At 45.6% G+C, this 26,197-nt stretch overlaps 1 protein-coding gene across 1 annotated transcript in view; it reads right to left on the bottom strand.

Moving 5' to 3' along the window:
• Positions 1–26,197, bottom strand: part of LOC119452788 (probable maltase-glucoamylase 2) — a 44,344-nt gene that overhangs the window by 6,292 nt on the left and 11,855 nt on the right. The window contains exons 6-15 of the mRNA XM_049667190.1: positions 25,404–25,500; positions 20,548–20,765; positions 18,448–18,525; positions 13,323–13,442; positions 12,454–12,620; positions 11,685–11,821; positions 8,428–8,591; positions 5,774–5,928; positions 3,569–3,656; positions 369–571 (exon numbers count right to left, since the gene is read on the bottom strand). Of these exons, the coding sequence (XP_049523147.1) occupies positions 369–571; positions 3,569–3,656; positions 5,774–5,928; positions 8,428–8,591; positions 11,685–11,821; positions 12,454–12,620; positions 13,323–13,442; positions 18,448–18,525; positions 20,548–20,765; positions 25,404–25,500 (1,427 nt within the window). The remainder of the gene's footprint in view (positions 1–368; positions 572–3,568; positions 3,657–5,773; positions 5,929–8,427; positions 8,592–11,684; positions 11,822–12,453; positions 12,621–13,322; positions 13,443–18,447; positions 18,526–20,547; positions 20,766–25,403; positions 25,501–26,197) is intronic.

Genomic DNA, 26,197 nt, shown 5'->3' with positions numbered 1-26,197 from the left:
TCCATCTTATTTGCATAAAGCTTATTCGGGGTGCAAAAACTAGGGATTATCTGGTTCTACCGGAAAACGAAGGACCCGAGTTAAGGTTTCTTACTGATTGCGCCAGAGGAGAAACGGACAAGAAAAAAAAAAAAAAAAAGGGAAACGACAAGAAGAAGGAATGCTCTGCACTTCAACTTTATGCGTATTTCTTGTATTATCTTGTACGTTTCCCGTCTGGCGCATTCAGTAACAGCCCTGAAAAATGCACTATCTATGCTGGCAAGATGACATGAAGTTTAACCACATAAATTATTACTAGCCCTGAAATGTGCCACGAAGGCTTTTTCAGTGAAAATAATCAGCCGTAGCTGTCATGGCAAAGGCACCTGCTGTTGTTTCTCGTGACCAGAATTGCTCCACCACGAACGAACACCCTAGGCTGGGGTGTGTCTGCTGGAGACACGTAGACTACAGATCCTCGGCTGCTTATGTGCCTCCCGCTTGGCCACTCGTACCAGACACCGGGCGGAAGGTACACCGGCGTCGGAGGCGAAATCAGTCGCGCAGCGTCGACGGAGAAGTTTGAATCCTGCGAAAAGAGCAAGAAATGTGCTCGCTAACACTTCTTTGATAAAGGGACGATGCAAAGAAGAAAAATAATTTCCGGAGTTTGTTGTGGCTAAAGTGCCCAATGGGTTAGGAAAGGCGCCGCACATAGTGGAGAGCGCCGGTTCAATTTTGAACACGTGCTTAGGCTCGCTGCTCGAAGGCGTAACGAAGGACCGGATAACGACTGGAATTACGACAAGGTGAAGCGCCAACTAACGACTATTTTAGGCCTCTAATGGGCATCAGCCTTATGTAAAGCGTTTAAAACTTTGTTAGTGCAGCAGAAGTAAAAAAATGTCAGTTTCGCCCTAAGGGCGAAGCAATGAATGCGATAGCAACACATCAATGTCATACGAAGTAAGGTGAGCGGCTTTGGTAGCAATATGAATTGTAGTAAACATGAGCTGATTAAGTAAGCAGGTGTGCTGCGGCGTAAGTAGACCGACATGAAGAGAGACTCGATGACCACGAGAAGGCGCGTGTGAAACGGTGGTGTTGATGAGAAGCGCTTCCCGTGGGCAGCGCGTGCGAAGGGACACACCTGTAGCGCTGCACTGCCGATCCGGGCAGCATTGCATGTGTAGAGTGCGTTGTAAAATGTGGCCCGAGTAATACGAACTGAATGAACAAGCGTGGTGTGAGCGCGCACAAACAAACATGAATAGATCACACTGAATGACTGCAGACAACGACTGTCAAAACGCTGGCAGCAAGCGCATACGCCGCAGCGGGCGAAGGTACGCGCGGTCTATCGCTTCAACGGAAACTGAGCGGCGAATGCACAGCGTATACAAAGGTCAGAGCCGTGTGGAGATAAGAGACGGTGCGGGCGAGCGACGAGCGCGGTTGCTGGCAGAGTAGAAGTGCGCCCCCCCCCCCCCCGCCCCGCTCCCTCCGGCGCTCGCTTCCCGCTTCCTTGCTTGCGCGTGGGAGATTGAGTACGTTCGCTCTCCGTGATAGCGTGCGTCCCCGCACGCTTCCGCTCGGGCATACGGCGCGCGGCGAAGATTTTATCTATACGGAACCTCACGGCGACGCCGACGCCGACGGCAGAAATCCGGTTGAAGTGTCCATATAATTGCTATCGCAATAAAAAAAAAAGAAAAGTACTAAGCGCCTTAAGCACACCTTCTGACGAGAGAAGTGACGTTATCGTACGTGTTTTTTTTTTCTTTTGTGAGGAGGAACACTTTATCTAAGAACCCGAAAAAAATGTACAAAAGACTGTTTGGACCCATAGCTTAAATGCTAGTAGACGGTTCAATATCGACTATGCATACAGGTTATGCGTAACGGAGAAAACACAAGCTACGCTCAGATGCAACATGTCTTTACATGTGACCATAAAGTACCACTTAAAAACACACTATACCAAATTCTAATAGCCATGAGTGCATACTTGATGCATTTTAACGTACAATTCTCTGAAGATAATGAAGACAAGCGTTTCACAACATCAAAATTAAGGCAAAGAAACAAGAAAAAAAAACAGCAAAAAGAAAGAACAGACGTGCAGCAGTAACAAGAAATTTCACCATTCTGTTTGGTTAGATAAGTAACACAATTTACAACTCAGTTCAAAATCTCTAGCTACCTTTGTTTCTATTGGTAGCTCATTCCAAACTTTTGCGCCGGCAAACTGAATTAACCGTACATTTAGAGGAACCGTACACCGTACATTTTGGTAGGTTGAAATTGAAATTAGAAGTGTCTAGTGATAGTTTCGGAAAAAGGAAGCTCTGGATGGTGATGGAGAATTAGTTTGGATAATGTTGTTTATCGTGATGCAGATATTGTGAGTTCGCAGTGACATATAAAGGATAATATAATGAGCTCTTCAAAAAACTTTGTACTTGAGATTCAGGATGGTTGGAGCTAATGATGCGTAATACTCGTTTTTGAAGTCGCAGTAAAGGCGATAAATATGTTACATATGCAAGTCCTCAAGATTGAATGCAATACCTAATGTGAGAGTGACAGAACGAAAAGTACAAAGATCTCAGCACGGAAAAGGGAAAATATCGCTTGGCTTTTATCAGAGTGTAGCATCCAAATGCTAAATTCTTCCGCATTTTTTACGTGGCTTTTGCAATGTAAATGGCTGTCGAAAAGATCCCCTAAGTATTTATTTGAACGAAAGCGCAAAAAAATTTGTATCCCTTCTTTATCGCTCGCGGTTTGCTTCTCTCCAATTTCTTACTATTTGAAGTCTGTACATAAGACGCATATCATTAACAAAAAAAAAAAAAGCTGTGCATTTACACCGTACCTTGTCTGCTTCCTTTAATGTTTAATGACCGCTCGTGGTGCCGTCTAACTATTATGTTATACCAGCTAGCCCCCGTCACAGAGCTGATGATATTGATCACTTCGAGTTCTTTAACATGCACCTAATATATAGGTACACGGGCGATTTCCTATTTTGCCCACCGAAAGAAAGCCGACGTGGTCCGGAATTGAACACACGACATTGTGCTGAGCCAGTGGACTACACTTCTGCAGCAGCGAAGCTGCCACTCTTACTGCGATAGGAAGCTCAGTAAGCAACAGCCCCAAAGCGCACCTCATGCGTCTACACATTCGAACGTAACAAAGAAAGCTTCACTAAAGGTGGCCTCCCAACTGCTGCCAGTTTTGTTCCTCTGACGATGCATAATTAGGGTTCAGCTTACCTGACATCGAATGAACAAGAAATGCAAAAGAGAAATGCGGGTGGTGACACCGATCCCACAACCCTGAACCTCCCGGGAAAGCTTTGGCAGCTCTCCACAAGCCTCTCGCCAACTTGCGTCCCTGAGTATGTGCCACTGCATGTTCCTCTCAGCGTTCGCAGGCAGCGGCGCGCCACGCTTCTAGTCTCGGGGGCCATGCGTTGACTTCTGGGCAGCGCCACTAGATGGTGCAGCGTGTAAGTGCCTCGTAAGTGCCTGAGAAGTGGTACGCGAAGAGGAGCGCTACCAATACCAGCAATACAAACCTCGTACTGCGTCTTTGGAACCACCATTAGATGTGAGCCCAGCATGAACTGCCTTGTGTAGATGTGTGCCAGATGCTCACCTGGAAACCTGTGAGACAAAGACATCATAAATACACGGAGATTCGAAATGTAATGCTTGTTGCAGTGTTAAATGTCGAATGCGTGTCGCCCTCTCTCTCTCTCTCGGACTTACGGCCGTCACTGCGCGTTGCATAGCGCAGCTTGCAACACCGACACCGCGTTCCAGCAGACCCGCTCCGTGAGTGCGTCTCTCTCTCTCTCTCTCTCTCTCTCTCATTTTCGTTATCTCTCTCCCGAGCAAAGCGCGCAAAACCTCTTCTTCACATCGCAGAGCATTGGCATGAGCGCGCGCGAACGCGCCAGCTGTGGATGAAGACGACGACACTCGAACGCCATCATACGGTCCGCATAAATGCATGTTTTGCAAGCGTGGCTCTATAGCCTAGAGGTTACGACGCTCGCCTTCGGACCGTCGGTACGCGGGTTCGACTCCCGCCTCGGCAAGAAAGTTTGCTTTCTTTATTCCTTCATTGCTGATGATGATAGTTTCTTGATACGAACCACAAGTTACGGCTGCCTTAAACAGCTTCGCCGTTCAAAAAAATCATTCCATGTAAAAAAAGAAAAAAAAAAAAACAAGCCGGCAGATCCCACGCCCTGTGGGAATCGATGTTATGCGAAGCAGTGTGGGGGAGCCTACCAATTAACGAAACGACCGTGAGAGCACCAAGACATAGGCAGCTCTTGCATGATCTACATGACACGCGTGTCATGAAATTCATGTCATGAGTCCTCACGAGTTCCTTTAGCTACACCCAAGAGACCTTAAGGCGAAAGACTTAGTCATGCTCATTACTATGACTTCGACCATCAACCTCTAGTCTTTTCCTTCACTTAGTACAACATCCCAACCCATTCCATAGGTTTATGAGTGTTAATTTGTTTTGCGCTGAGTCAGTGTCATTTTTGCTTACTCATGCTCATAATTATTACTTCTACGATCATCTTTAAGTGTTTCCTGCACTTAGTGCCCACGTCCGAACCCATTCCAGTGGTTTTTTTTTTTCGCTTAGTCATTGCCATTTTTGCTCAGTCATGGTCATGACTATACTACCATCATCCTTTAGTGTTTCTTACACTTAGTACTCACGTCAGAACCCATTTCAGTGGCTTTTGAGTGTTAATCTTTGTTCGCTGAGTCACTGTCATTTATGCTGAGTCATGCTCATGACTATGATTTCTACCATCATCCTTTAGTGTTTCCTTCTCTTAGTACCCATGTCCGACCCATTTCAGTGTATTTTGAGTGGTCATATTTTGTCGCTGAGTCATTGTCATTTTACTGAGTCATGCTCATTACTATGACTTCTACCATCATCTTTTAGTGTTTCCTTCCCTTAGTACCCACGTCCGAACCAATTTCAGTGGTTTTTGAGTGTTAATATTTTTCCCTGGGTCATTCTCATGGTATTTATGTCATGACCTATCACTTGTGTTCGGCATACACTCCTGTCATACTACGCCAATTTTGGTACCTACCATGTTAACGAAACGACCATGAGAGCGTAGGCGGCTGTTTCATGACCTACATGACACGCATGCCATGACATTCATGTCATGACGTATAATTTGTGTTCGTCATATACTCTTGTCATAGTATGCCAACATTGGTACATACCAAGTTAACGAAACGACCGTGAGAGCACAAAGACGCAGGCGGCTAGATAGATAGATAGATAGATAGATAGATAGATAGATAGATAGATAGATAGATAGATAGATAGATAGATAGATAGATAGATACTGTCAAAGTAGCAAATGTTCGCCAAGAAATGCTTCGCATTTAAAACAATAAATATAAATTTCCTGAACGATTGCGTTAGTGCCATGGAAGCGGCTGTATGGCACTAGCAGCGGACGGCCAGAGTTCGATACATATCCAATATACAGTTTCTTATGAAGGAGTTATTTTAAGTCAGTATCGTCCAAAAAGTATCGCATGTTCGATATGGAAAACAATTTGCTTTATGCAAGTTTTGTTATATTCAAGTTGGACGGCATAAGACTTGTTTTATGCCGTTTAAATTATGTGTCTGTTTCAATAGGAAACAAGTTCTTGTCTCTGGAGATTGCTACGTCGAGTTAACTGAATGGGAATCTTCAACGCGTACTGTCGCGACTCACTCGAATGCTAGAGGTCTCACAATCATGGCTCCGGTCGTGGAGCTTTTGAAGATCAGCGTGTATAGGTGAGGAAGGAACTTGCTGCGCAGTGACCAGGAATCTTTCACTCCTCTGACGTACCGCATCTCAGGGGTCAACTCTTCGGTCGGAGCATCCTGGGGGACCGAGGGGAGAAGGACACATTCAATGTTGCTTCGTAAATGGCGGTGCATGTATTCGGCCAACTGACAAACCAGGAACTTGTCCCAAGTGCCTAGCTCATGCCCGGCTTATGTTTCTAAATAAAGAAAAAAAAAAAAAGCGTGAAGCGCATGCTCTTCCCCTCTCCGGAAATCAGGAAATGTAGTGTACAGATGCTCTTACGGAAGAGAAGAGCCATTCGTTTTTTCAGCAAAAACGAGCACGCGGTGTTGATGCATCATGGTATCACAAGCTACGTTAACATGAACACTACAGTGCCGGGCCGAGTCGGCTTGTCGTGCCGATAACCAGTCATCGGGATCACATAAATGTAAGCGAGTTGGGTCGGACTCGATTAGCTCGACTTCTGACTCGGCTTGCATTCCTATACCGTAGTGCATTACATATTCTTTAGGAGGAAATATATGAGGCATGTCCGGTGTATTTTCGGCATCGCTTCTCCACGCGTAAGAGCGTTCACTTAACGGCGTTTGCTATAACAATGTTGTAACCTTGGCCGCGATGCATGCGATGACGCAATTAATGTATCGATACAGATTTCCGAGAAGGTGACGTCGGGATTACAGTGCAATACAATATTAACACACTGACGCCGACAATGCCACGCCGAAATAAGCTTCGTAAATTCTTTCCGCGTGATGTGTTCGCTGGCGGCTTTCATGCCTAATCAGAGCCATATTGTGAAGCCTATCTGCACTAGAAATAGAAAAAAAAAAACATTCACGCAGAAACTCATCTGGGAGTTGTCTAAGTATGCGCAAGCAATGTGCCACTTGCTCGGGTCCCCGTAGCCCGGTGTCATTATCAGTGTTAAGAACACTTGATCCGATCAGTACAAACGACAGCGCTGCGGCGACACGAACTGGTGCGCACGGCGGCGCAAAGTGCATTGATAACGCGAGCAAAGTACTGCAGGTGGCGGCGCCAGGTGCGCTGCATGGTGACGTTCCGATCATCATAAGCCGTTATCGCTCTTTCGCGCCTTGTCCATCCGTGTCGAACCATTATGAACCGTGATGAAAGGACTCCGCCGTGGCACGGACCGATCAAACGTACTCTGGCACGGCTTCGCGGAGCTCATCTTCAAAGCAATCCGCGAAGCGGATAGAGAGTGCCGACTGCTGATAGCTCCGCGCGCTGTGTTTTCGCCGCTCCGGGTTGATGAGAGAAGAGCGGGACCATATCTTGAAAGCGATCACCTTACGGGAAGGACGGACCGATGGACAGTTTTTCTCGTTGGGTAAGCATAGAAATGCTTACGCGTTAAAAAAAAATTGGAAGTCGATGAAAAACAATGTCTTCTTGGTGAGTTGGGGTGAAAATGGGGCAGAGTTACTGCACATGGTATTCTATCACGTTCCCCTCGGGTGAGTGTAGTACGAGGGGCTTCGGACTGCATCACTTTTTTTTACGGCATACCGAAACTGCGATCTCATTATGAGGCACGCTGTAGTAGAGGAATAGCATTTGTGGCGTAATAGTTGCAGTATCGAGCTGCTGTTCTAGTGGTCATCCGTTCAAGCCCGGCCGTCGGGCAATTTTGTTATATTATATTTCTTTAAATTTATATACAGAGTATTTTAGCGAACGTTCAAACATTTTGAAATGTTGCCTGTAGCAGATAGCACAATTCTAGTTCATCAGCTGTTCTACTCGAAGAGGCGGCATTACTTGCACAAAAAAATTAAATGCATAACCGAATGATTACCAATAATTTATTAATTTAGTTTTGATTTGACTAATTATCTTATCGCCCATATTGCAATCAACAAATTCTGGCCATGGAGTTCGCAAGGCAGATCTACTTGGAACGAATTCTCAGGATGACACCAGTTCCGAGATAATAATTCCCGAATTTTGCGGAGAAATGCATTGGCGTTCCAGTTACTTTCTTAACAAAACGTTATTTAATGCATTGAAGAAGAAAAGTAGAACTGGAAGGCCAATGCATTTCTCCGTGACGTTCGACAATTAATATCTCGAAACTGAAGTCACCCTGACAAATCGTTCCCAGTGTATCCGCCTTGCGAACTCCACGGCTAGACTTTGTAGATTGCAATATGAGCCATAAGCTAATTAGGTAGAACTTAATTGGGGATTTTTTGTTAATTAGTCGATCATGAATTTAAATTTCTTGAGCAAATAATGTCCACCTCTTCGAGTAGACCAGCTGATTAACTAGAATTGTGCTATCTGCCACAGGCAACCTTAAAAAATTATTGAACGTGTTCGCTGAAACACCCGGTATGTATATAACCGCAAAATCACTGCGACCAGTGTTCCCCGATGCACATATACGCAGCTATCTTCGGGAGTGGCCCACGAGAAAGACTAGAAACATACCCGGCATGGAGAAGTCGCTGAAAGACATTATCCTTAAAGATGAAAGCACAGAACGCTTGGAGTGCAGCTTGTGCGCACTTGGTATTTCGAGCCGGTGCATCGCTACTTACGTTTGACGTCGCCGGAATCTTCACTCGATGCATGACGGGAAAGAAAGTGGCCAAGTTCAACCATAGGCTGCAGATGCCGTGTATGGTGCTGTTTTCTACATCTTGCACCGGGCACAGGGAGGTCAGAAAGTATGGTAGACCAAGTATGCTGTAGAGCTGGATGTCTGCGTCCAAAAGATATCTTTTATCATTGAATCCAAGCAGCGATGTGATGAATAGTGGCATCCGTATTGCACGTCGTCCTACTCCGAAATTTATTATATGTTCTGGTAATGCGCGCTTGCTTCTGTAGCAGACAACACTAACACGAGAACTAGATCCAGGTTGTGCTACTTCGTCGTGATCTATATTGTTAGACGCCGAATGAGAAAGACATATGATGCTTAGCTACAAAAATTAATATATTGCCCTTTCAAGCCTGAATTTTTTTAACGTGCAGATTTTTTTCCCCACAATTTTGTGATGATTTGCTACCGACCAAGAAACACAAACATATTTATTTTATTCGGAGTACCTCCTCAGTATAAGATAGGGCGTCATGTTCTTTATATATTATACAGGACACGAGGGCTTCGTGGTTGTAAAGAGCGATACGAAGTATTCACATTATTCTCAACAGTATCACAGATTTAAATGTAGAAGAATATGCATGATAATCACCTGACAGTGGTTCTTATGCGTTAAAGGGCTTAAAAACATTCTCTGGACTCGTTATACACGGTTAATCTTTGCACTTGAATGGCCTCCAGCTACTTGATATTCACTTTGTCGGAGGTATTTTCGTCATAGATGGCCAATTCTTCGTCTACTGTGCAGCAATTACTGCTCCTCAATCTTGCAAAAGTAAACTGTATATCCTGCCTTTCAGTCATCGTTTTCTACATCCAACACGCGCACTTCCTATAGTGCAGCAAACATATTTGGGTACTGGATACAGAGACTTTTCGCTATATGACTCCCCTTGCGACTGACTTATCAAGCTGACTTATCGCATCTGCATAATAATAATACAAGAAATCTGAAGCTGTCGTCAGAAACAGCACCCTCACTCTACGATCAACTCTTGCAGGGCCCTTGACTACCACTGATCCCTGGTTTCCTATATTTAGGACACACATATCATGGCGTGATGTGGGCTATGTGCAAGTGAGAGGCAGAACTTCCTGATATAAATACATGTTTAAGCATATCAGAAACAACGCACAAAATTAGGATTAGGAGACAGTAGGTACTGCGTAAACTAATATGAAAAGACGGGACGTGAGGGGGCTACTGCTATCGTCTTTCTCGCCTTCTGCCATTTCGCTTTCACCTATAGGGCTTTCTCAAGAACACAAGGACGAAGAAACTACCGCCTATGCTGGCAGAGGTGTATAGAGAATAGCTCAGATTCTTTTCAGAGTTTGCTAACCATTTGCGTCACAATTTAGAACAATTTCTCTTCGTGTCCTTTTTTGTAGGACTCCAGGGCCGAAAGGGCACTTCAGCGGTTGGCTCTGCAAAATTGGCTATCCCGAACGCAGCAAATGGCTCTCCCGAACGCAGCTAGACTTCACTTTCGACTTGAGTTGGGGAATATGTGAGTGAGTTCAGCTCATCACGAGTGGCGCGATACCTCTAAGTCTGCTGTGCAATGATTACGTACGGCATCAACACAAATATTTGGAGGACGCTTAGGCTTTAAGCGTGGAATGCGATAACATTCGAAGATCCCCGACTGCTTGTCAGGCTTCCCGGCAACTGCAGCGTTCTTTTTCCTGCACCTTCGCCTCGACTCGCCGCTGCCGAGGAAGGCGAGCGCCATCTGGAATGGTGTTTTTGCACGGCTGTGGACGAATACCGGACCGGGAGGCGCCGCTGTATGAGTGGTAGTAATGCTGGAAAAGGGGTTGGTGCTTGAGTCTCCGCCATAACAGAATTATGTTTTCTCGTATATTCAAACTACAATCCGAGGCTATCATACCTGTAGGTTGGGGTGAAGTGGTACTATACAATATTTCTGGACGCATTTCACTTTGAGAAATTCAATTAGTTCACCAGCGCCTCTGCGCCACGCGGAGGGTCTGCGTGGTCGGGGTGGTTCAGGATGATTTTCTTGGGCGCGGACGCCGACGTCAGATTTTCTGCGACACGGGGCCCTTAACGCTTTCGCGTTACTAAGAGCTGACTGTTGGGCTAGCTTGTCTATCATGTTGGCAGAACAACTTGTGCAACGATATAAAACGTTATTAGCAACGTGCTTCGCTATCGATTCCCTGTGTAAGTCCAACTGTTACACTAAGTTTTTCATTCAACACAATAAATTGTAGAGGTTGTTTTTCAGTGTTTTAGGTTATTTTTTTATACTTTCTCTTCCCTGTGTTCTTTTTTTTTCTTTTGCTTTTTTCTCTCTTGCTACTGTGTCCACAAACAGGCATTGAGTACATAGCTCTTTATTCCACCAAAGGTGTAGCCATCGCCAACCGTGTACATAATAAACATGGCCCGTCATTAAAAAAAATGCTTGTCGAGTAAGGGAGTTGGTGGTGGATGAGGTGTATTCAAACCACGAACGCCACAGTTGCCTCACTCATGGCAGAAGCCGGGACCATACCAGTAATAAATAACGCCATGACTATTCAGCGCTTTAGATAGTCTCCCACCCAAGAAATTTCTGCTGCTGAACTGTACTGAACAAATTTCTCTCTCTGACCAAGCAACCAAAAACGTGCACTAGAAATGTGTACATTACCCCTGTGCAATGTCATGTAGTACTCTAATTGGCGCCATGCGGTCTTTACTTTGACTCTTGCTGTTGATATGTACCTTTCAAAGCAACGTTTTTTTTTTTTCTATCGTGTTGGCTACCAATCAAATGTCAAAGTGTGTCCTTGTTTCGTGGTTTATCTTATCTTGTAGTGGTTTTTATTGCACAAAAATATTTGCGGTCATTGTTCTTTGTTTCGCTTATGTTGTTTTTGGATGTTCATTTTGCGAAAATGTCCCTCACCCTCTTTACTCACCACTCTGTAATGCCTTATGAGCCTTTCAGGAAACTAGTACAGAAAATAAAGATAAAACGACCAATTGCAGTGCACCACCATTCTGTTGCCCTCACCTTTGCTGGTACACTCGGTGTTGAGCCGTGAAAAGGACATGGAAAACTTGTGGCAACATGCGAGCTCATATGACCTCTGCACCACCCCTAAGCCTCTCAAGCATATAAAGCCGATCTCCCAATCTGTGACATAGGATTCCGCGGTATAGAGGCCGCTTACCTCGAACAGCCTTTATGATGCCGTTTGGTCCCTCTCCGCGTGCGAGTCTCCAGAAGACGTTCCACTGGCCGATGCCAGGAAACGTGTCGTTGACAGTGGCCAACACGGGATAAGCCTGTCTCTTCGGCGTGATGACCCTGGATGAGCACGGTGTACCGTAAGATAACGCCGAAAAATGTCTGCACTGGTTGTAGTGTTCACAGAGCCAGATACATGCACTAACGGGGGAGAAGCAGCAATGAAAGGCTGAGACGTCATGCAGGTTTTAGACAGAACAGTGGTGTTTAGGTTCCTCCTCTTTGTGTAGTGTTGTTCATTTGCAAAGGAAGTTCAAGCTTTATCGCAACGGTTCCTTTCTTCCGAGCGCCGGAGTCTTCCAGTTACCTCCCGCGTAATATCTTGTTGCTTTTAGTGTCCTGAACATGTTCCCATAGGTGACTCCATACATAAGAACACGAGACTAACACACCTACTCGTATGGCACAGAAGACGCGGCTAGCACGAGTCACGTCGACGCTTGTAAGTACTATCACGTTCTGTGCAACTATATGCACGCACAACTATATGCACGCACAGCAGAAAACTAGATGGGGTGATGAAGTTAGGAAATATGCAGGCGCAAATTGGAATCAGCTAGCGCAAGACAGGAGTAATTGGACATCACATGAAGAGGCCTTCGTCCTGCAGTGGGCATAAATATGGGCTGATGATAATTATGATGATGATGATGGTGATATGCACGCGTAAGTCGAAATAGCAGTGTACAAACCGGTGGGCCATTCGCGCCATGAGATAGCCGTACGCGTTCCGCACGTCAGAGTAGGGAGACCCGTGCAGCTGGGCCGTGCCGCATACGTCATCAGGGAACCTCCTTGCGTGCACCGGACAGTCGGTGACGTTAATGCCGTTTTTCAAGCACGTGAGTGCCTCCAGCCACTGCGTCACCGTTGCCGGGCATGATGTAAAAGCCAAAAGGAAAGGAATATTTAGGAAAGCACTGAACCTGATCGGCTGAGCGGAAAATAATGAGAAAATCCTGCGAGTTCTTTTATTGCTATTATGGGAGTTGCCCCAAACCTCGTCCGAGATTTTTAAAGTTCAAGTTCAATGGGACACTAAAAATAAAAACGATTTCTTCTGTATGAGTAAGTTGCCCTCATACAATACCAAAAACACCACTCTTAGCGCGAGAAGATTCTTGGTAAGCCAGAAAATAACGCGAAAGCAAAAGACTGGTGGCGACGCTGCCTTCAAGTTCCCGCCCCAGCACGCCGTGACGTCGTGGAGCACGCCATGACGTCACGGGCCGTAATTAATTCTTTTGCGTTAAAGATTGACTACATTGCGTTATAACAGAGTCAGAGACTGAATGCAGCAAGATTCGAGAACTTTTCGGAATACTTTGAAGTCTGTGACGTCACACTGACGTACCGGGGTTCGCTTCCTGGCGCTAAATTCAAAAATTAAAACTTTGAGCATCATTTTCTCTTCTAATAATCAACGTATTGCATCGAAATCCACGACAACACAGTTTTCAAGGAAAGCTTTATTAGTCTTAACTGATGTAGTGTTTTTCTTTAGTGACCTTTAACATGACTCCCAATATGTTTCGCACAAACATCTGAACAGACTACGCACCAGTACGCCTGTAGTCTTGAAGTTTTCGATAACTTGAATGAGGTCAAACATCTTGGACCACTCGTCATCAGCAGCCGGATGCGTCAGATCAACAAGCCTCTCCACGGATCCGCGGCCAGTCTAGATCCAAAGTGGACGAGAAGGACAAAGTGAATGCTTGCGAGAAACAATGTACTGACTTTTCGAAATAAAAAAAAAATATTTGTTGGCCAACAGCGGAGTAAAGCTTGTTCTTTCTCCTTGAAGTTAATCAGATCTCTTCAAGGCGATGCATTCGAGCGCGTCCCGCACAGTCAGTCACCATCCAGAGAGAGAGCGCCGAGAAATTGCTTACATGCTTAGTGTGTCACGCCGCCTATTCTGCACGTTTGATAGATGAGCGGCTTAACAACCGGCCTTTCTTTTTGTATTTTAGTGCTTGCATATTTACATATATACATGACATAATGTGGGGCTTCCACGCCGCAGGAAGGCACGCGCAAAGGTGAAAATGAGGTCAAGTGAAAAAAACTTGTCCAGGGGTGGTATTCTGTAAGAGTCCACATATAGTGGACTGTCTTTTTCAGCCGCTGCTGATTGGCTGGAGCTGCACGAGTGAGGAGGAAACAGGTGCCCCTAGCCAGTCTCCTTCTCACTTGTACAGCTGCAGGCAACCAGCGACAGCCGAAATGGACAGTCCACTATAGGTGGACTCTTGCAGAATAGCACCCCTGGTTATGCTCGGTTCCGGATTAGTTGCACGAACTAGACTGCCGTGTCGCATTTTACATCCAAGTCATTATATTTTAATGCCGCGAGTCAAGCCTGCCACTAGCGTGCCCCCAACGTTTCCAGACCATTCGCTGATGCTCAACCAATCGATAGTTCGTGGCACATATAAACACTCCGTATCTTGAGGCATATTCGCGTGTTGATCTTATAGCGCTTTGGCCGTGCTTCAAGGTTCTTGTAAAAGAGCAACTAATCGTTCAAGATAGCATGATTGAACTCCACTAATAATAAGGAAGCATCATGAAGACTTCCTTTCCATACCTTGTTTTTATTTTTCCCGCACTTTATCTTTAAAGGTGCTTTTTCACTACCATCAAGTGGCCAGAGTGTTCTCACTCCAACGACCACCCGAATATGTCATGAGAGTTTAAAAACCACCACCCAAGCACTCTGTACCAATGGCTAACCATGCAGTGAAGCTGAAACGTATGGTCACGGTGTTTATCACTATGTTAATCCCGATGCTACATTAAAATATTTCTCAATTATTGGTTACGTCGTTCTCTTTCTTAATGAGGTTACACACACGTTCGGCTGCGACGGAGAAAACGACGTCGCGGACGGTATGCCCGCAGTCCGTCGTTGTCGCATTGCCGCTTGCGATTCTTCAAAATTAAATCTGTTCGTCACTTTAAGACAAACCATGGCTCATACCTCCTTAAGCAATGGCTCATACCCCCGTAAACGCGTCATTTGTCCCCACCGCAGATCGCTTTGAAGATGAGGCCCGCGCGGGCGCGCACTTCGCCCACAATGCAGATCGATTTCAAGATACGGCGGCCGCGCAGCCGCGCTGTGAGCAGCAGCCGACGGAGCAGAACGCACCCGCCCCTCCCTCTCCTTCACCTCGCCCCCGTGCCTCGCGCGCGAAAGAAAACCGCGCGCTTCCGGCCTGCCTTCCTCCCTCGCGTGCACTACATTGAGCCGTGATTGCCGGCTCACCCTCATACGCGTTCACTCGCACACACAGCGCACGGCGCGCGGCGACGACTGTATCGCCATTGGACTTTATACGGAACCTCACTGCGACGGCGACGGCGAAGGCGATTCCGACGGCATAAATGCGCTTGGAGTGTCCATATAATTGCTGTCGCAATAAAAATTCGCAGTTTCACGCGAAAGTGAAGCATCAGTTGCGATAGCAAATTATTAGACAGCTGTACGAAGTAAGGATAGTTTTTTTATCGACCATATGAAGTTTTAAACATGCGCTTTTACTAACTAAATTAACAAGCATGGCGTCATGTGCTCACAGGCAAATATGAGCGCATCTAACTCGACGACTGCGAACACCCGCTGTCAAAACGGTGGCGTGAAGAAGAACGACCGCATCAGCTAGTGAATTAACCTTCGTGATACGTCTCGCTTCAACGTGAACTAAGCAGCGAGAACACGGAGCACACGAAGGTTACAGACCTCGGCGCACCTAGATTCTGTACCTGTCGTAGATCGATTTCAAGATAGAGGCCCGCGCGAGCGTGCTCACCCACGCCGTACACAGCCGCCGCCTGAGTCAAACGTCACAAAAATTGGCAGGACACTTAAGAGCCCTTACGTGATTTGAAGATGAAAGCATTATGACATCTCTAAGTTATCAGCGTTAAAGATTTCTTAAGTACTACAACGTCCTTGCTCTCCGTTCTTCGCTTTCCTTTCTCTATGTTCATTAATCACCAGACCGCAATCATTCAGAACTCATCGCCAAGTAGCTACGAGTTCATATTCTGATGTTTAATTATACCACCTTGACACAAACGCGACTGATGTAAGCTAACTTCAATTATTTTCCCCATTTATAGACCTCATCTTAACCACTCAGTTCCTCGAAGTGCAACACCCAACCTTAATTCACCTTAATCCACTTTAATCCACCTTAATCCCCCTTAATCCTCTTTATTCCACTTTGGTCCCCTTTAATCAACCTTAATCCACTTTATTTCACCTTCATTCACTTTACTCCACACTAAGTTACCATACTATAACTTATGTCACGTTAGTCTAACGCCGCACTGACGTGTGCCATGACGCAAGCACTAGGCACACCTTTAGTCCGCCAGAAACTTGGAGCCACCGTGGCGTCGGGAAAGCGTGCTCGTCTCGCATCCCGGAAGCCCGGGTTCGATTCGCACCCAGACCCAGATGTGCCAAACTTTTACTTTCCAAATTCATTAATTTACTTTGTTTGCTGCAACCTCCCTCAGAAATTTGACGTGAATCCGATTATTTTTTGACGTGTTCTTAATCTATGCAAGGTCGGCCATGTTTTGCTGCCATCGCCTGATAACGCCCGATTTTCTGCGTCATGGGACATATAATGCTTTGGTATTAATAAAGCTTACGGATTACCTGGCAACTCCCACTACGAAGTTTCTGCAGCAATTTTTACCATGTCGCCGACGTTGCTTTGCCGACATTCTTCGGTTCACGGGACGCTTAACCAACTATTTTGTGAACGAAGAAAGAAGATTTGCGTCACTAATTAAAAAAAGTCACAGGCCTGCGCGGTACACGCAGCACAGTCACAGCGTAAGCTGGTGGAGTGGCTCAAGAGTATCTCCAATTTGGGCACCACGCACAACAGGGTCTTCGCGGCAGTCTGTTCGCCTCGTTGTGACGAGAACAATCTGAACTGTCCGCCCGGTGTCGACGGCAAGCTGAGGCTTGTAATGCTCTCTCCACAGCAGTCTGCTGAGCCCGATGAAGCCTTACAACTACAACTTACATGTCGGGCGCGCCGTGTTTGCAGGTACATTAACTAGATGGCACCACCATACTGGCGGAGGCTCGGGAGCGCGTTGATTGCGCGCCTCGTCTGAATCGCATATCGTCGTCGAGTAACGTTGGTCGTCTGCGAATGCGGACGCTGCGTTTGCAGGCAGCTTACCTAGATGGCGCCACCATACTGGCGGAGGCTCGAGTCGTCTCACCCTGCGTTTGCCTTAAATAGGGTATTTTCGGCAGCCCGATAGCAAGCGCTTGCATGGCTCAGTGGTAGAGTATCCGGCTCCCACGCAGCGGGCGCGGGCTCGATCCCGGCGGGAATCGGGTACTTTTTTCGCGTTTCCGGCGATAGCGGTTACGTGGGGGACGCCGGCGGCGGCATCATCGCGACCCGAAACGGCTATTGGAATGAGCCCATAACAGCTTACGCTGTAAAACGAAAGTAAGAAATATCGCAGGCTGTCTCTCAACTATCCGGAAATCCGCAACCCAGTGGCCTTACAGCGAAAATGAAGACGCTCGCGTAGGACAGCCATTTATTCCAACGTAAAAGACAGAGCATGTAAAAACAGAGCACCTTTTTCAGTAAGAGTTGCCAGGGCTGTGAGCGTTAAAAGACAGCTACTGCCAAAAGCCTCGTTTACATGAATCCGACGAGCTAGTCGAGCCTAAGTCGAGCTGAGCCAGGCCTATATACATGCATTTTGCCCACAGGGTTGTGAGAGTCAACTGACCCCCTTGGAGGCGGCTTGACCGAACTCACTTTGATGTTTGCTCGGCGCGAAGCGTCCGCGCTTTCACAAACCTGACGACTGGTTTTCGGCTCGACAAGCCAACTCGAGCCGACTTTGTCTGGTTCATGTACACGTAACGCGCCACAGTGATTGCACGGAAAGGCGCACAACACAAATGACTAAGCACATCGGGACATCTATACTTGCGGAAGAGCTACGAATGCATGCGAAGGCGCGCGACGTATGTCTGATAATCAGTTTTCTGAGACACTGCAACTATACGACGACCGAAGGTAGAGAAGTATCAAAAGTATCCCAGCTGGATGTACAAAAAAATATATAAGACGCTGAAGGAGCCTGCCATGTTTATTGCACTTCTGTGCTGAATGGAGCGTAAATTTTTATCAAAGAAAGTAGTGATATAGTGATACCACACTGTTTGACTATTGGGCTTTGGTATCAATGACTAGTACATCGACAGACGTTTATGATTCATCATGTCAGCGAGCCTGTGTTCATGTGCGCACCACTGTGTGCGTTTGTTTGGGTCACTTTCTCTATTATCCTTTGCCTATCTTAGATCCACAAGCCCTCATTAAAAAATGACATACTGACAAGAAAAATTCCACGACCTATTTATCTTGAGCGTAGAGGACCTAATTTACGAATGCTACAGTCAGGAAAGCATGGTCTCAGAGCGCGTAGTTATTTCGCATAATTATAACTGAGCATATCAAAGCGTCTTCAATGTTTCGCCTAATTATTTCAACCTGGCGTAGAAGGACGTCCTCTTCAATAAACTTACCACAAGATTTGGCAGAGGCCCCGTGATAGGCATACCAATTTAATCTTGCGCCCTTAGGCATTGTCGGCCGCCAAACAAAATAAAGGTGACTCACTCTACATGTGAGCACAGCGCCTCCAGTGTCTCGGAAAACAGCCAAACGAAGGGGGTCGTCCATGCCGTTCTTCTTTATCTGTAACAAGCGCAAATGCACGTCAAGGAGAACGTGGTGTCGTATTGTATGCAGACATCTTTTCTATCTGCGTTGCAGCAACAAGCTGCCCAAGCGCAAGCCCACACGAAATCATGATTGCATGGAGATTTTTGCGTGCGACAGTTTTTGCTTGCATGAAGGACACCTCGCATCAACGCTAGCATAAAAACTTAAATTTTGAGGTTATTACAAAGTCCAGCGCTACCTTTATGTACGAAGAATCATCTTCAGAGAACCAACATGATTGTTGGAGGTTCTCAACACATTCCGATTCATAAATACAATCTCAGCTGCAAGCACTGTGAAAACAATGAAGAGAAAAAAAATGTAAAAGCTGGAAACAGCCCAAATTGAAAGTAATCACAGCCACAAAGTATGCGCATTATTAAAAAATAGAAAGAAGAAAAGAAAAGGCAAAGAAATCGTAAGGCAGTGATGCGCGGCGGTATTAAATGTTACCAAGAGAACACAGCACACAAATTATTCAGTTGTTAACCACTGTGTAATAAATAGAAGATTATGGCGACTGAAACTACAAGCTAAGCACTACAACTATAAAGAAGGCGATACAATATTTACTGTGAACGAAAGGGAAAATTGTACTTCATCAGAATGCAGCTGAAGCTACAAAGGAAACCCTAACGGATTCTTCAAAGAAAAAAAAAAACCTCTAGGGATTTTCTTCATGGCTTCACGTGGATTTCTCTTTATTGAGCTTTCGTCCCCTTTTCAGACTTCCACAGAACTGATTGTCTCTATAATTACAGAGTGATTTAGAATCTTGCGATATAGGGGGAGGGAAGGGAGGCGACGTTTAGCTGCGGCACCAAGTGCCTATTTATATCAGAGGCTCCGGCAACAGTCACCAACGCCGCACGCATTTTGTGCGAACGCGGGCAAAACGCCGAGGGCGTCGACAACATTTCTGCGTGTTGCCGGTGCTGCTGCATGTCCAAGTTTATACAGCTGATAAAGCTACTATCATTACTCCGTATAGCTCTCTACAAATTTGCTATCGCAATTGATGCTTCGCCTTTCAGGTGAAACTGCGACAACTTTTTATGGTCATTTGGAATTGAAACACCTGTGATATCTGTGATTTATCGGCCATATCTATTACTTACATTTAGCAACAAACAATGACGCGAAAAAGATTCATCAGTGCACTGTGAGGAGCGGAGGAAGCTCTTATCAAAGCTACCAGTGCAGAGTATTTGAAGCATGCCATTAACTTTTCTCTTTTCTTTTTTTGCGACAGGAACTGGTATTCATTCGGAAAGCTTCACGAAGTTCAGCTTGCCGGAATGCATTCGCCGTATCGAAGTCTCGAAAAGCAGAAACAGACCATGGACTGTGTCTCTCTGCTGTATTGTTTAGAGCAGTCATATGCAGGCACAATTCAGCTGAAGAAAGTCGTCTTTTCAGCCGTGAGAATTGTCGCATTACAGTAATTGTATGTCTCTCAGTAACGAGTGGTGACGTGGAATGATGGACACGGTAGTAATATAAATACGCAGAAAATAGGCTATAACAGCTGTTTCTATAGTAAGGAATTCAGGTGAGATATTTTCATAATTATATTCCCTCAGATTTTCTTTGCCAAGTGTCTCTGAACATCCGAAGGGCTCACTCTAAAATGACACGCATACTTCAATGTATTTCTACAAGACAAACAAATAAATGGTTAGTTCCGCACGTAACAGCAAACTGGTGAACAAAGCCTACAATATGTATTGCGTACAAAATAAGTATAACACCTTCCATGATGCTTATACTCTGTCTTCCACTTCATTTAAGCTATACTGATTGACTGACTTGACCGACCGACCGACCGATTGACGGGCTGGCTTCCTTGTTAGCTGGCTGGCTGATTTACTTTCTTGCTGGATGACTTATCAATTACTTGACTTATACCTGGCTGACAGCTTGACTCACTGCCAGATGGATCAATTTAATAATTATTTTGTTGATTGACCAGCAGGTATGAAGTGTGCAACTTGCCTCCTCGGGGACGAACAGTGTGAAGGGAACAACTCTGTTGTTGATAGTGGCCGTTGGTCCAGTCACGATGAAATTAAGCGAAGGCATCGCCGGCAGACCCACGAGTCTTGTGTACTGCGCGACCACTTCAGCGGGACTGGCTCCAAAGAAGACAAAGAAGTCCAGCACGCCACCAGCAACCAGGAACGTGGCCATTTGGTTGGGTGACAGTGTCAGCTCTGTGATCCAAACAGAAGACAGCAATTTCACTCATTCGACGGCTTAACTTTGGCTATGACTGTGGACTTTTACTTTCGCACATACTGTTATTTCACGTGTCACATAGCCGTTGCCGAAATCTCGAGCTGCCATTTTCCTGGCTTTTTTAACTTTAAGGCCACTGCTGCAATTTTTTTACCATGTGAAAGTAATAGCATATTTAGGCTACCAAGACCCCCCCCCCCCCCCCCCCCTATCACGCGTCCGGAAGTAGAATTGTCCGCAAATTTGAAAATAATTTGTATAAGCTAGAAAAGCACAAAAAACAGAAGCCTGACCGAGTAGCCGAGCAAACATCTTCTTGTGACGTCACCAGCGGGACGCCAGCGGGGAAGGCGCGCAAGGCATGCCGGTCCCGCTAGCGCGGAGAACGAAAGTGGTGAAGAGCAGACGCTCAGCTGATTCGTGACCGCACCGGACCATTGGCACAATGTCTCCGGGTGACAAATGTTAGCTGCATCTGCTCTTCGGAGGTGTCAAACAGTGATAGCTATGATTGCGAGGAATTCAACAGCCATGAATCGCCGTTCGCATTCGACCCGCCTCCGCGAGAGCCAGAGCGCTGCGCAACGCATCGCGCTGCAACAGCTAGGATCAAGGGTAGCCCTAACCACTGATATGATACGTGTCGCTTGCTAGTTTACGTGTTTACCACTTACGTGTTTACCGTTTCACAGACTCCCTATAACATGCTGTGGAGAGCTGCTTTCCGCATTTGTATTTTCATTCATAAAGCGCACAATTTCTCCGCAAGAACGCCGCTGCACCATGCGTCGGCATGGTGCAGTGACCACTCGTCGTTCACTTGAAATATAATGGAAGCCGCGCATCACTGACATCGAATAATGACAGAGCGTAGCGAAGCACGCAAATTTTGTGCATGTAAGCACTGTCGCATCACTCCGAGTCGCACTGGTATGAGCGACCGAACACCTTGAAAAACAGCGAGCGGGAAACCATAGCACGCATTGTTATTCTGCCTACATAGCATTCTTCGTACGGTTTTCATGCACACAATTCATGTATTCTTTAAAGTAGACATAGATTAGGAATTTCCGCATGCTGTCGTTATTTGGAGGCGCGTAGTTCTTTCGCGGAAACGCCCATGCCATATACTGACACCAGTTCGCATCTGAATGAGGTGGTTGTTTAAGCTGTTGTATCAAAGAGATATAGAGGCCTCCGCTTGTTTCCCATTCAAAATAAGCGGCAAACAGTGCACCTCGAAAGCTAAATAATCAGTCAGCCATAACAATACCTAAAAATACGCCCATGTGTGCAGTCACATTTAATTTAGGTAAGGGCCGGCGAGCGAGCGCGACTAGCAGCCTTCTAGAACGGCAACGTACCACTGTTGATAGTGCGCCGTGTCGTCGCATCTCGCTTTTTGTGTTTGCACTGTCGGAAATGAAGAATAGCTTACTTCAAATCCATATGGTCGAAACCTAACTACAAAAGCAGTTTTCTTCATCCCTAATGGCTTAATTAGCTTCAGGTCGGTCGCTCAGATCTGCCGGCAGTAGACGCACGAACTCAGTGACTGATAAGCCTAACCTCGGCTGAACGCGATCGACATCGCCTCATACTCTGTGTGCGGCTGACGAAGGCTGAAGTTCGTGCAGCCAACAGCGCGACACCACTTGCCCGTCCACACAGAACGGAACGTCTGGCGACCGAAGCTACTCACGCCAAACGCTAGGCTCGCGATCGCCTGCTCCTCAACGCTGTCGTCTGCCATCTACTCATCACGCTCTGTCTATGTCGCCTTTTACGTCATAAAACAATGTGACCAGTAGCTGAGGGGCAGCCAAGGCAGGTGGTTCTAGGGAATTAACGAAATTTGTAAGAAATCTGCGCAACTCTCAAACCTGTTTTATGGGGACATGACATAAGTGTGCACCGGAACGTACTCAACGGCTTTCATTGACATCCGTTGAAATCGAAAAATTGTTTGAGTTGCCTTTTAAGCACGCATCGATCTACTGCGAGTGGTAATGGATGACAGTAAAGCGCTAGCGCGACCTTCAGTCACGGGTTGATTCACGTTGCATAGCCACATATATAGTTACCTGCACCGCTTACTACAAGTGGATATGTGCACTTGTAGAATTATTCAGCTGCATTCACGCCTTATTTTGGACATGTTGTTGCTCAAGCTACTTTTTATACCAGAAGGTAGCCAAAGTTACCTAAACCCATTCACGTCGGAAGACCGATTGGACTGATTTGGTGGTCAAATGTTTATTTTGCCATATATAGAACATTTGATTGTTTAAACCTACAAACACTCGTTAAATAATAGGGAAAACCTGAGTGGTTATATACTTAAGAGCTTAATAAGTACTTATAAGGTGCATATTGAAGGTAACTTTATTGAGAAGAGGTATATACTTAGCACAGCGTTAGACGAAACACTGCCTGACATTTCATAAGGCTGGTGAAGATTAGGAGTCTATGAACCCACTAAATATTCTTTAACAGAGCCCATCTCACCGCTAAGAAGGCCTGTAAACACAAAATAGTAACTCAAATCACACAATAGTAACTGCAAATCAGTGCACAATCGCTTTCTAATTTTTCAAGACCCTGTCTTTATTTGTTTGGCGAGTTAGAACTGATTCCTAGAGAGGAAAATAAAGGTCAAGATTTTCATTTCTTTATTTGGTGCTAAAACTACAGCGCCTGTAAGCTACTGTTCCTTCACGGGTATAAAATTATTTTCGGCTTTCTTGCCAGCTTCGTAGATTTTATTGCGGCGAGCTCATAGGTATCGTCTGTAAACTAAAAATAGCAAATGCAGCTAAGAAGGCATTTAATTTAAACTTGAAATTCGTGCGGGTGACGAATCGGAAAGTGCAGCCCCTTACGATGTAGTTATTAGCATTGGTCCTATTTGTAAACAATGTTGTGTCACGAGTTTCAGTGATTGATATAAGTGACATGCGACGTCATTTGGCTTGTATCGTAGTTCGGAAGACGTTTCGGCACTGTTTTTACTTGCACTGACCGCAAACAAATCATCCGTAACACGAAGCATATGTGCAAATTCCTTGCTGTTCATGGATTACAAGATTACCGGAGCCGTAGTAGCCGGCAATAGCAAAGCTGGTGGTAACATCTCTTGACGATTTGTCCAACTATATTGCGCTAAAATTTCTTTTTTTTTTTTCTTCTTTTTCTTTCCTTCTTTGTCTAATCAGGGTGTGATGGGTGCGTTAGGTTAATGATTACGTTGTTAAGAAAGCTTTACCACAGTAGTTATACAGAATATGTAGGTCGCAGTATTCTTAGCCTGGCAAGGGAACAAGAATTCAGGATCGTGAGTCAGCCTCTAGAGTCTGTAAATTTTACTCACAGGGGACCCTTATCACGAGAAAGAAATTTACAGAAGAATAAAATTGGGTTGGAGTGCATACGGCAGGCATTGCCAAATCCTGACTGGGAGCTTACCCCTTTCGTTGAAAAGAAACGTGTACAATCATTGCATTCTACCGGTGCTAACATATGAGGCAGAAACTTGGAGGTTAACAAAGAAGCTTGAGAACAAGTTAAGGACCGCACAAAGAGCGATGGAACGAAAAATCTTAGGAGTAACGTTAAGATACAGGAAGAGGGCGGTGTGGATCAGATAACAAACGGGGATAGACGATATTCTAGTTGACATTAAGCGGAAGAAATGGAGCTGGGCAGGCCATGTAATGCGTAGGATGGATAACCGGTGGACCATTAGGGTTACAGAATGGATACCATGAGAAGGGAAGCGCAGTCGAGGTCGGCAGAAAACCAGATGGGGTAATGAAGTTAGGAAATTTGCAGGCGCAAGTTGGAATACGCTAGCGCAAGACAGGGGTAATTAGAGGTCGCAGGGAGAGGCCTTCGTCCTGCAGTGGACATAAAATATAGGATGATGATGATGATGATGTTGAAGCACGTCATCCCCAGCATTTTTCTATAATTTTGATTATTGATCGATTATTGATTAGCTATTGATTGGATATCGATTGGCTATCGCAAGGTATATGCTACGTATTTGGGCTAGGCTAAGCACTACCAAGTCATCCCAGCATTTTCCGGAATTTATTGATTATTGATCGATTACCAATTAGCCATTGATTGGCTGTCAATTGCCTATCGATGAGTGACTAAGCGTAAGTAGTCCCAACCATGCTTAGCTAGACTTAGCCAGGCTCAGCTTCGCTAGTTCACAGGGTATGTGCCATTGCGCTTGGACTCTTTCTGCGTTGCCGCCAGGATCGGCCCACATTTTTGGATTCAGCAGACACATTACGTCCGACTTAAACAGCTCCGCTGTTAAAAGAAAACTTGCTCGGCTCAAGTAGACATCCCCAAAATTCAGTCTCAGAGGAAACTTGTGCGGGAGAGATCAAGGTGGCATCGCCACAGCTGTCTAATATTTCCGCATCTTTTCTGTCTAAGCCACTTCGAATGGCTTGCTTGGTATTCTGAAAGGGCAATTCGCCAACACAGCTCCAATTTTCTCCCCTACAAAGATGGCCACTAAAGCTGCAGTTATCGCGGTGAGGTTATATGGGACATCATGAGGGAATGGTAGCTTTTTTTTTTAGGCTGGTCCTTACCCACGTCGTTGCTAGTGCGAAGAAAGAGGCCCACAGAGGTATTCCTTGTCGCCATCACCAAGAAAGGATGGACCGACTCGTACGCTAATGTCATCGGCTGTAAAAGTGAATCAGTGGTTAGCTGGGAAGATTGCATGCAAGATCTTGCACTGCGTGTGGTATCACTAATATAACACTATATTTTATCCTTCTAATCCGTAACGTATCAATTATGCTAAGGTGAATTTGATTCCTAACAATACTTATTTACGCGCAAAGAACTCGTAGCTTAAAGCAGCGTTCTTAAAACGCTACTGGAGATAGTTAAGAAAAATAGTACTAATTAAAGAATAACTTTACTGCCATATATTTGCCCCCGAAAACGTTCTCACTTTGCTTTTGGTACTCCTCCCTGCTAGATATGCAGGCCCACAAGTTGTTTAAATTTTAATTGACTTGGAACAGTACTTGGGCTGTACTGGGTTAAAAAGACCAAGAAATAAAAAAAAGGGAATGCAGCAAGTTCGGTCGCCCGATAAGCCCCAAGACAACAGCGGTTCAGTGCTCTGTCTTTCCCGTATTCTTGTCACGCTCTTGCGCTATTCAGAACCTTTACTATCATACCAACAGGCCGAAATTGGCACGATGGTGGTTCAATTTTTTGGGGTTGTTGTTGGAAACGTGCGTGCTTCCTCGGGTGCTTTACAGGTCGTGATTCGTGGTAGTGCTAGGCGAGCGAAGTAACGTACATCTTTTAACCTTGAAACATATGAATCAATCAAAATGTAACTTGAGCTGAAGCTAAAGCTTCAGCT

The sequence above is a fragment of the Dermacentor silvarum genome, chromosome 5 (assembly GCF_013339745.2).
Source record: "Dermacentor silvarum isolate Dsil-2018 chromosome 5, BIME_Dsil_1.4, whole genome shotgun sequence".
Classification (NCBI taxonomy): domain Eukaryota; kingdom Metazoa; phylum Arthropoda; class Arachnida; order Ixodida; family Ixodidae; genus Dermacentor; species Dermacentor silvarum.
Note: the sequence above shows the minus strand (reverse complement) of the source record. Positions and strands in the feature narration are given on the sequence as shown.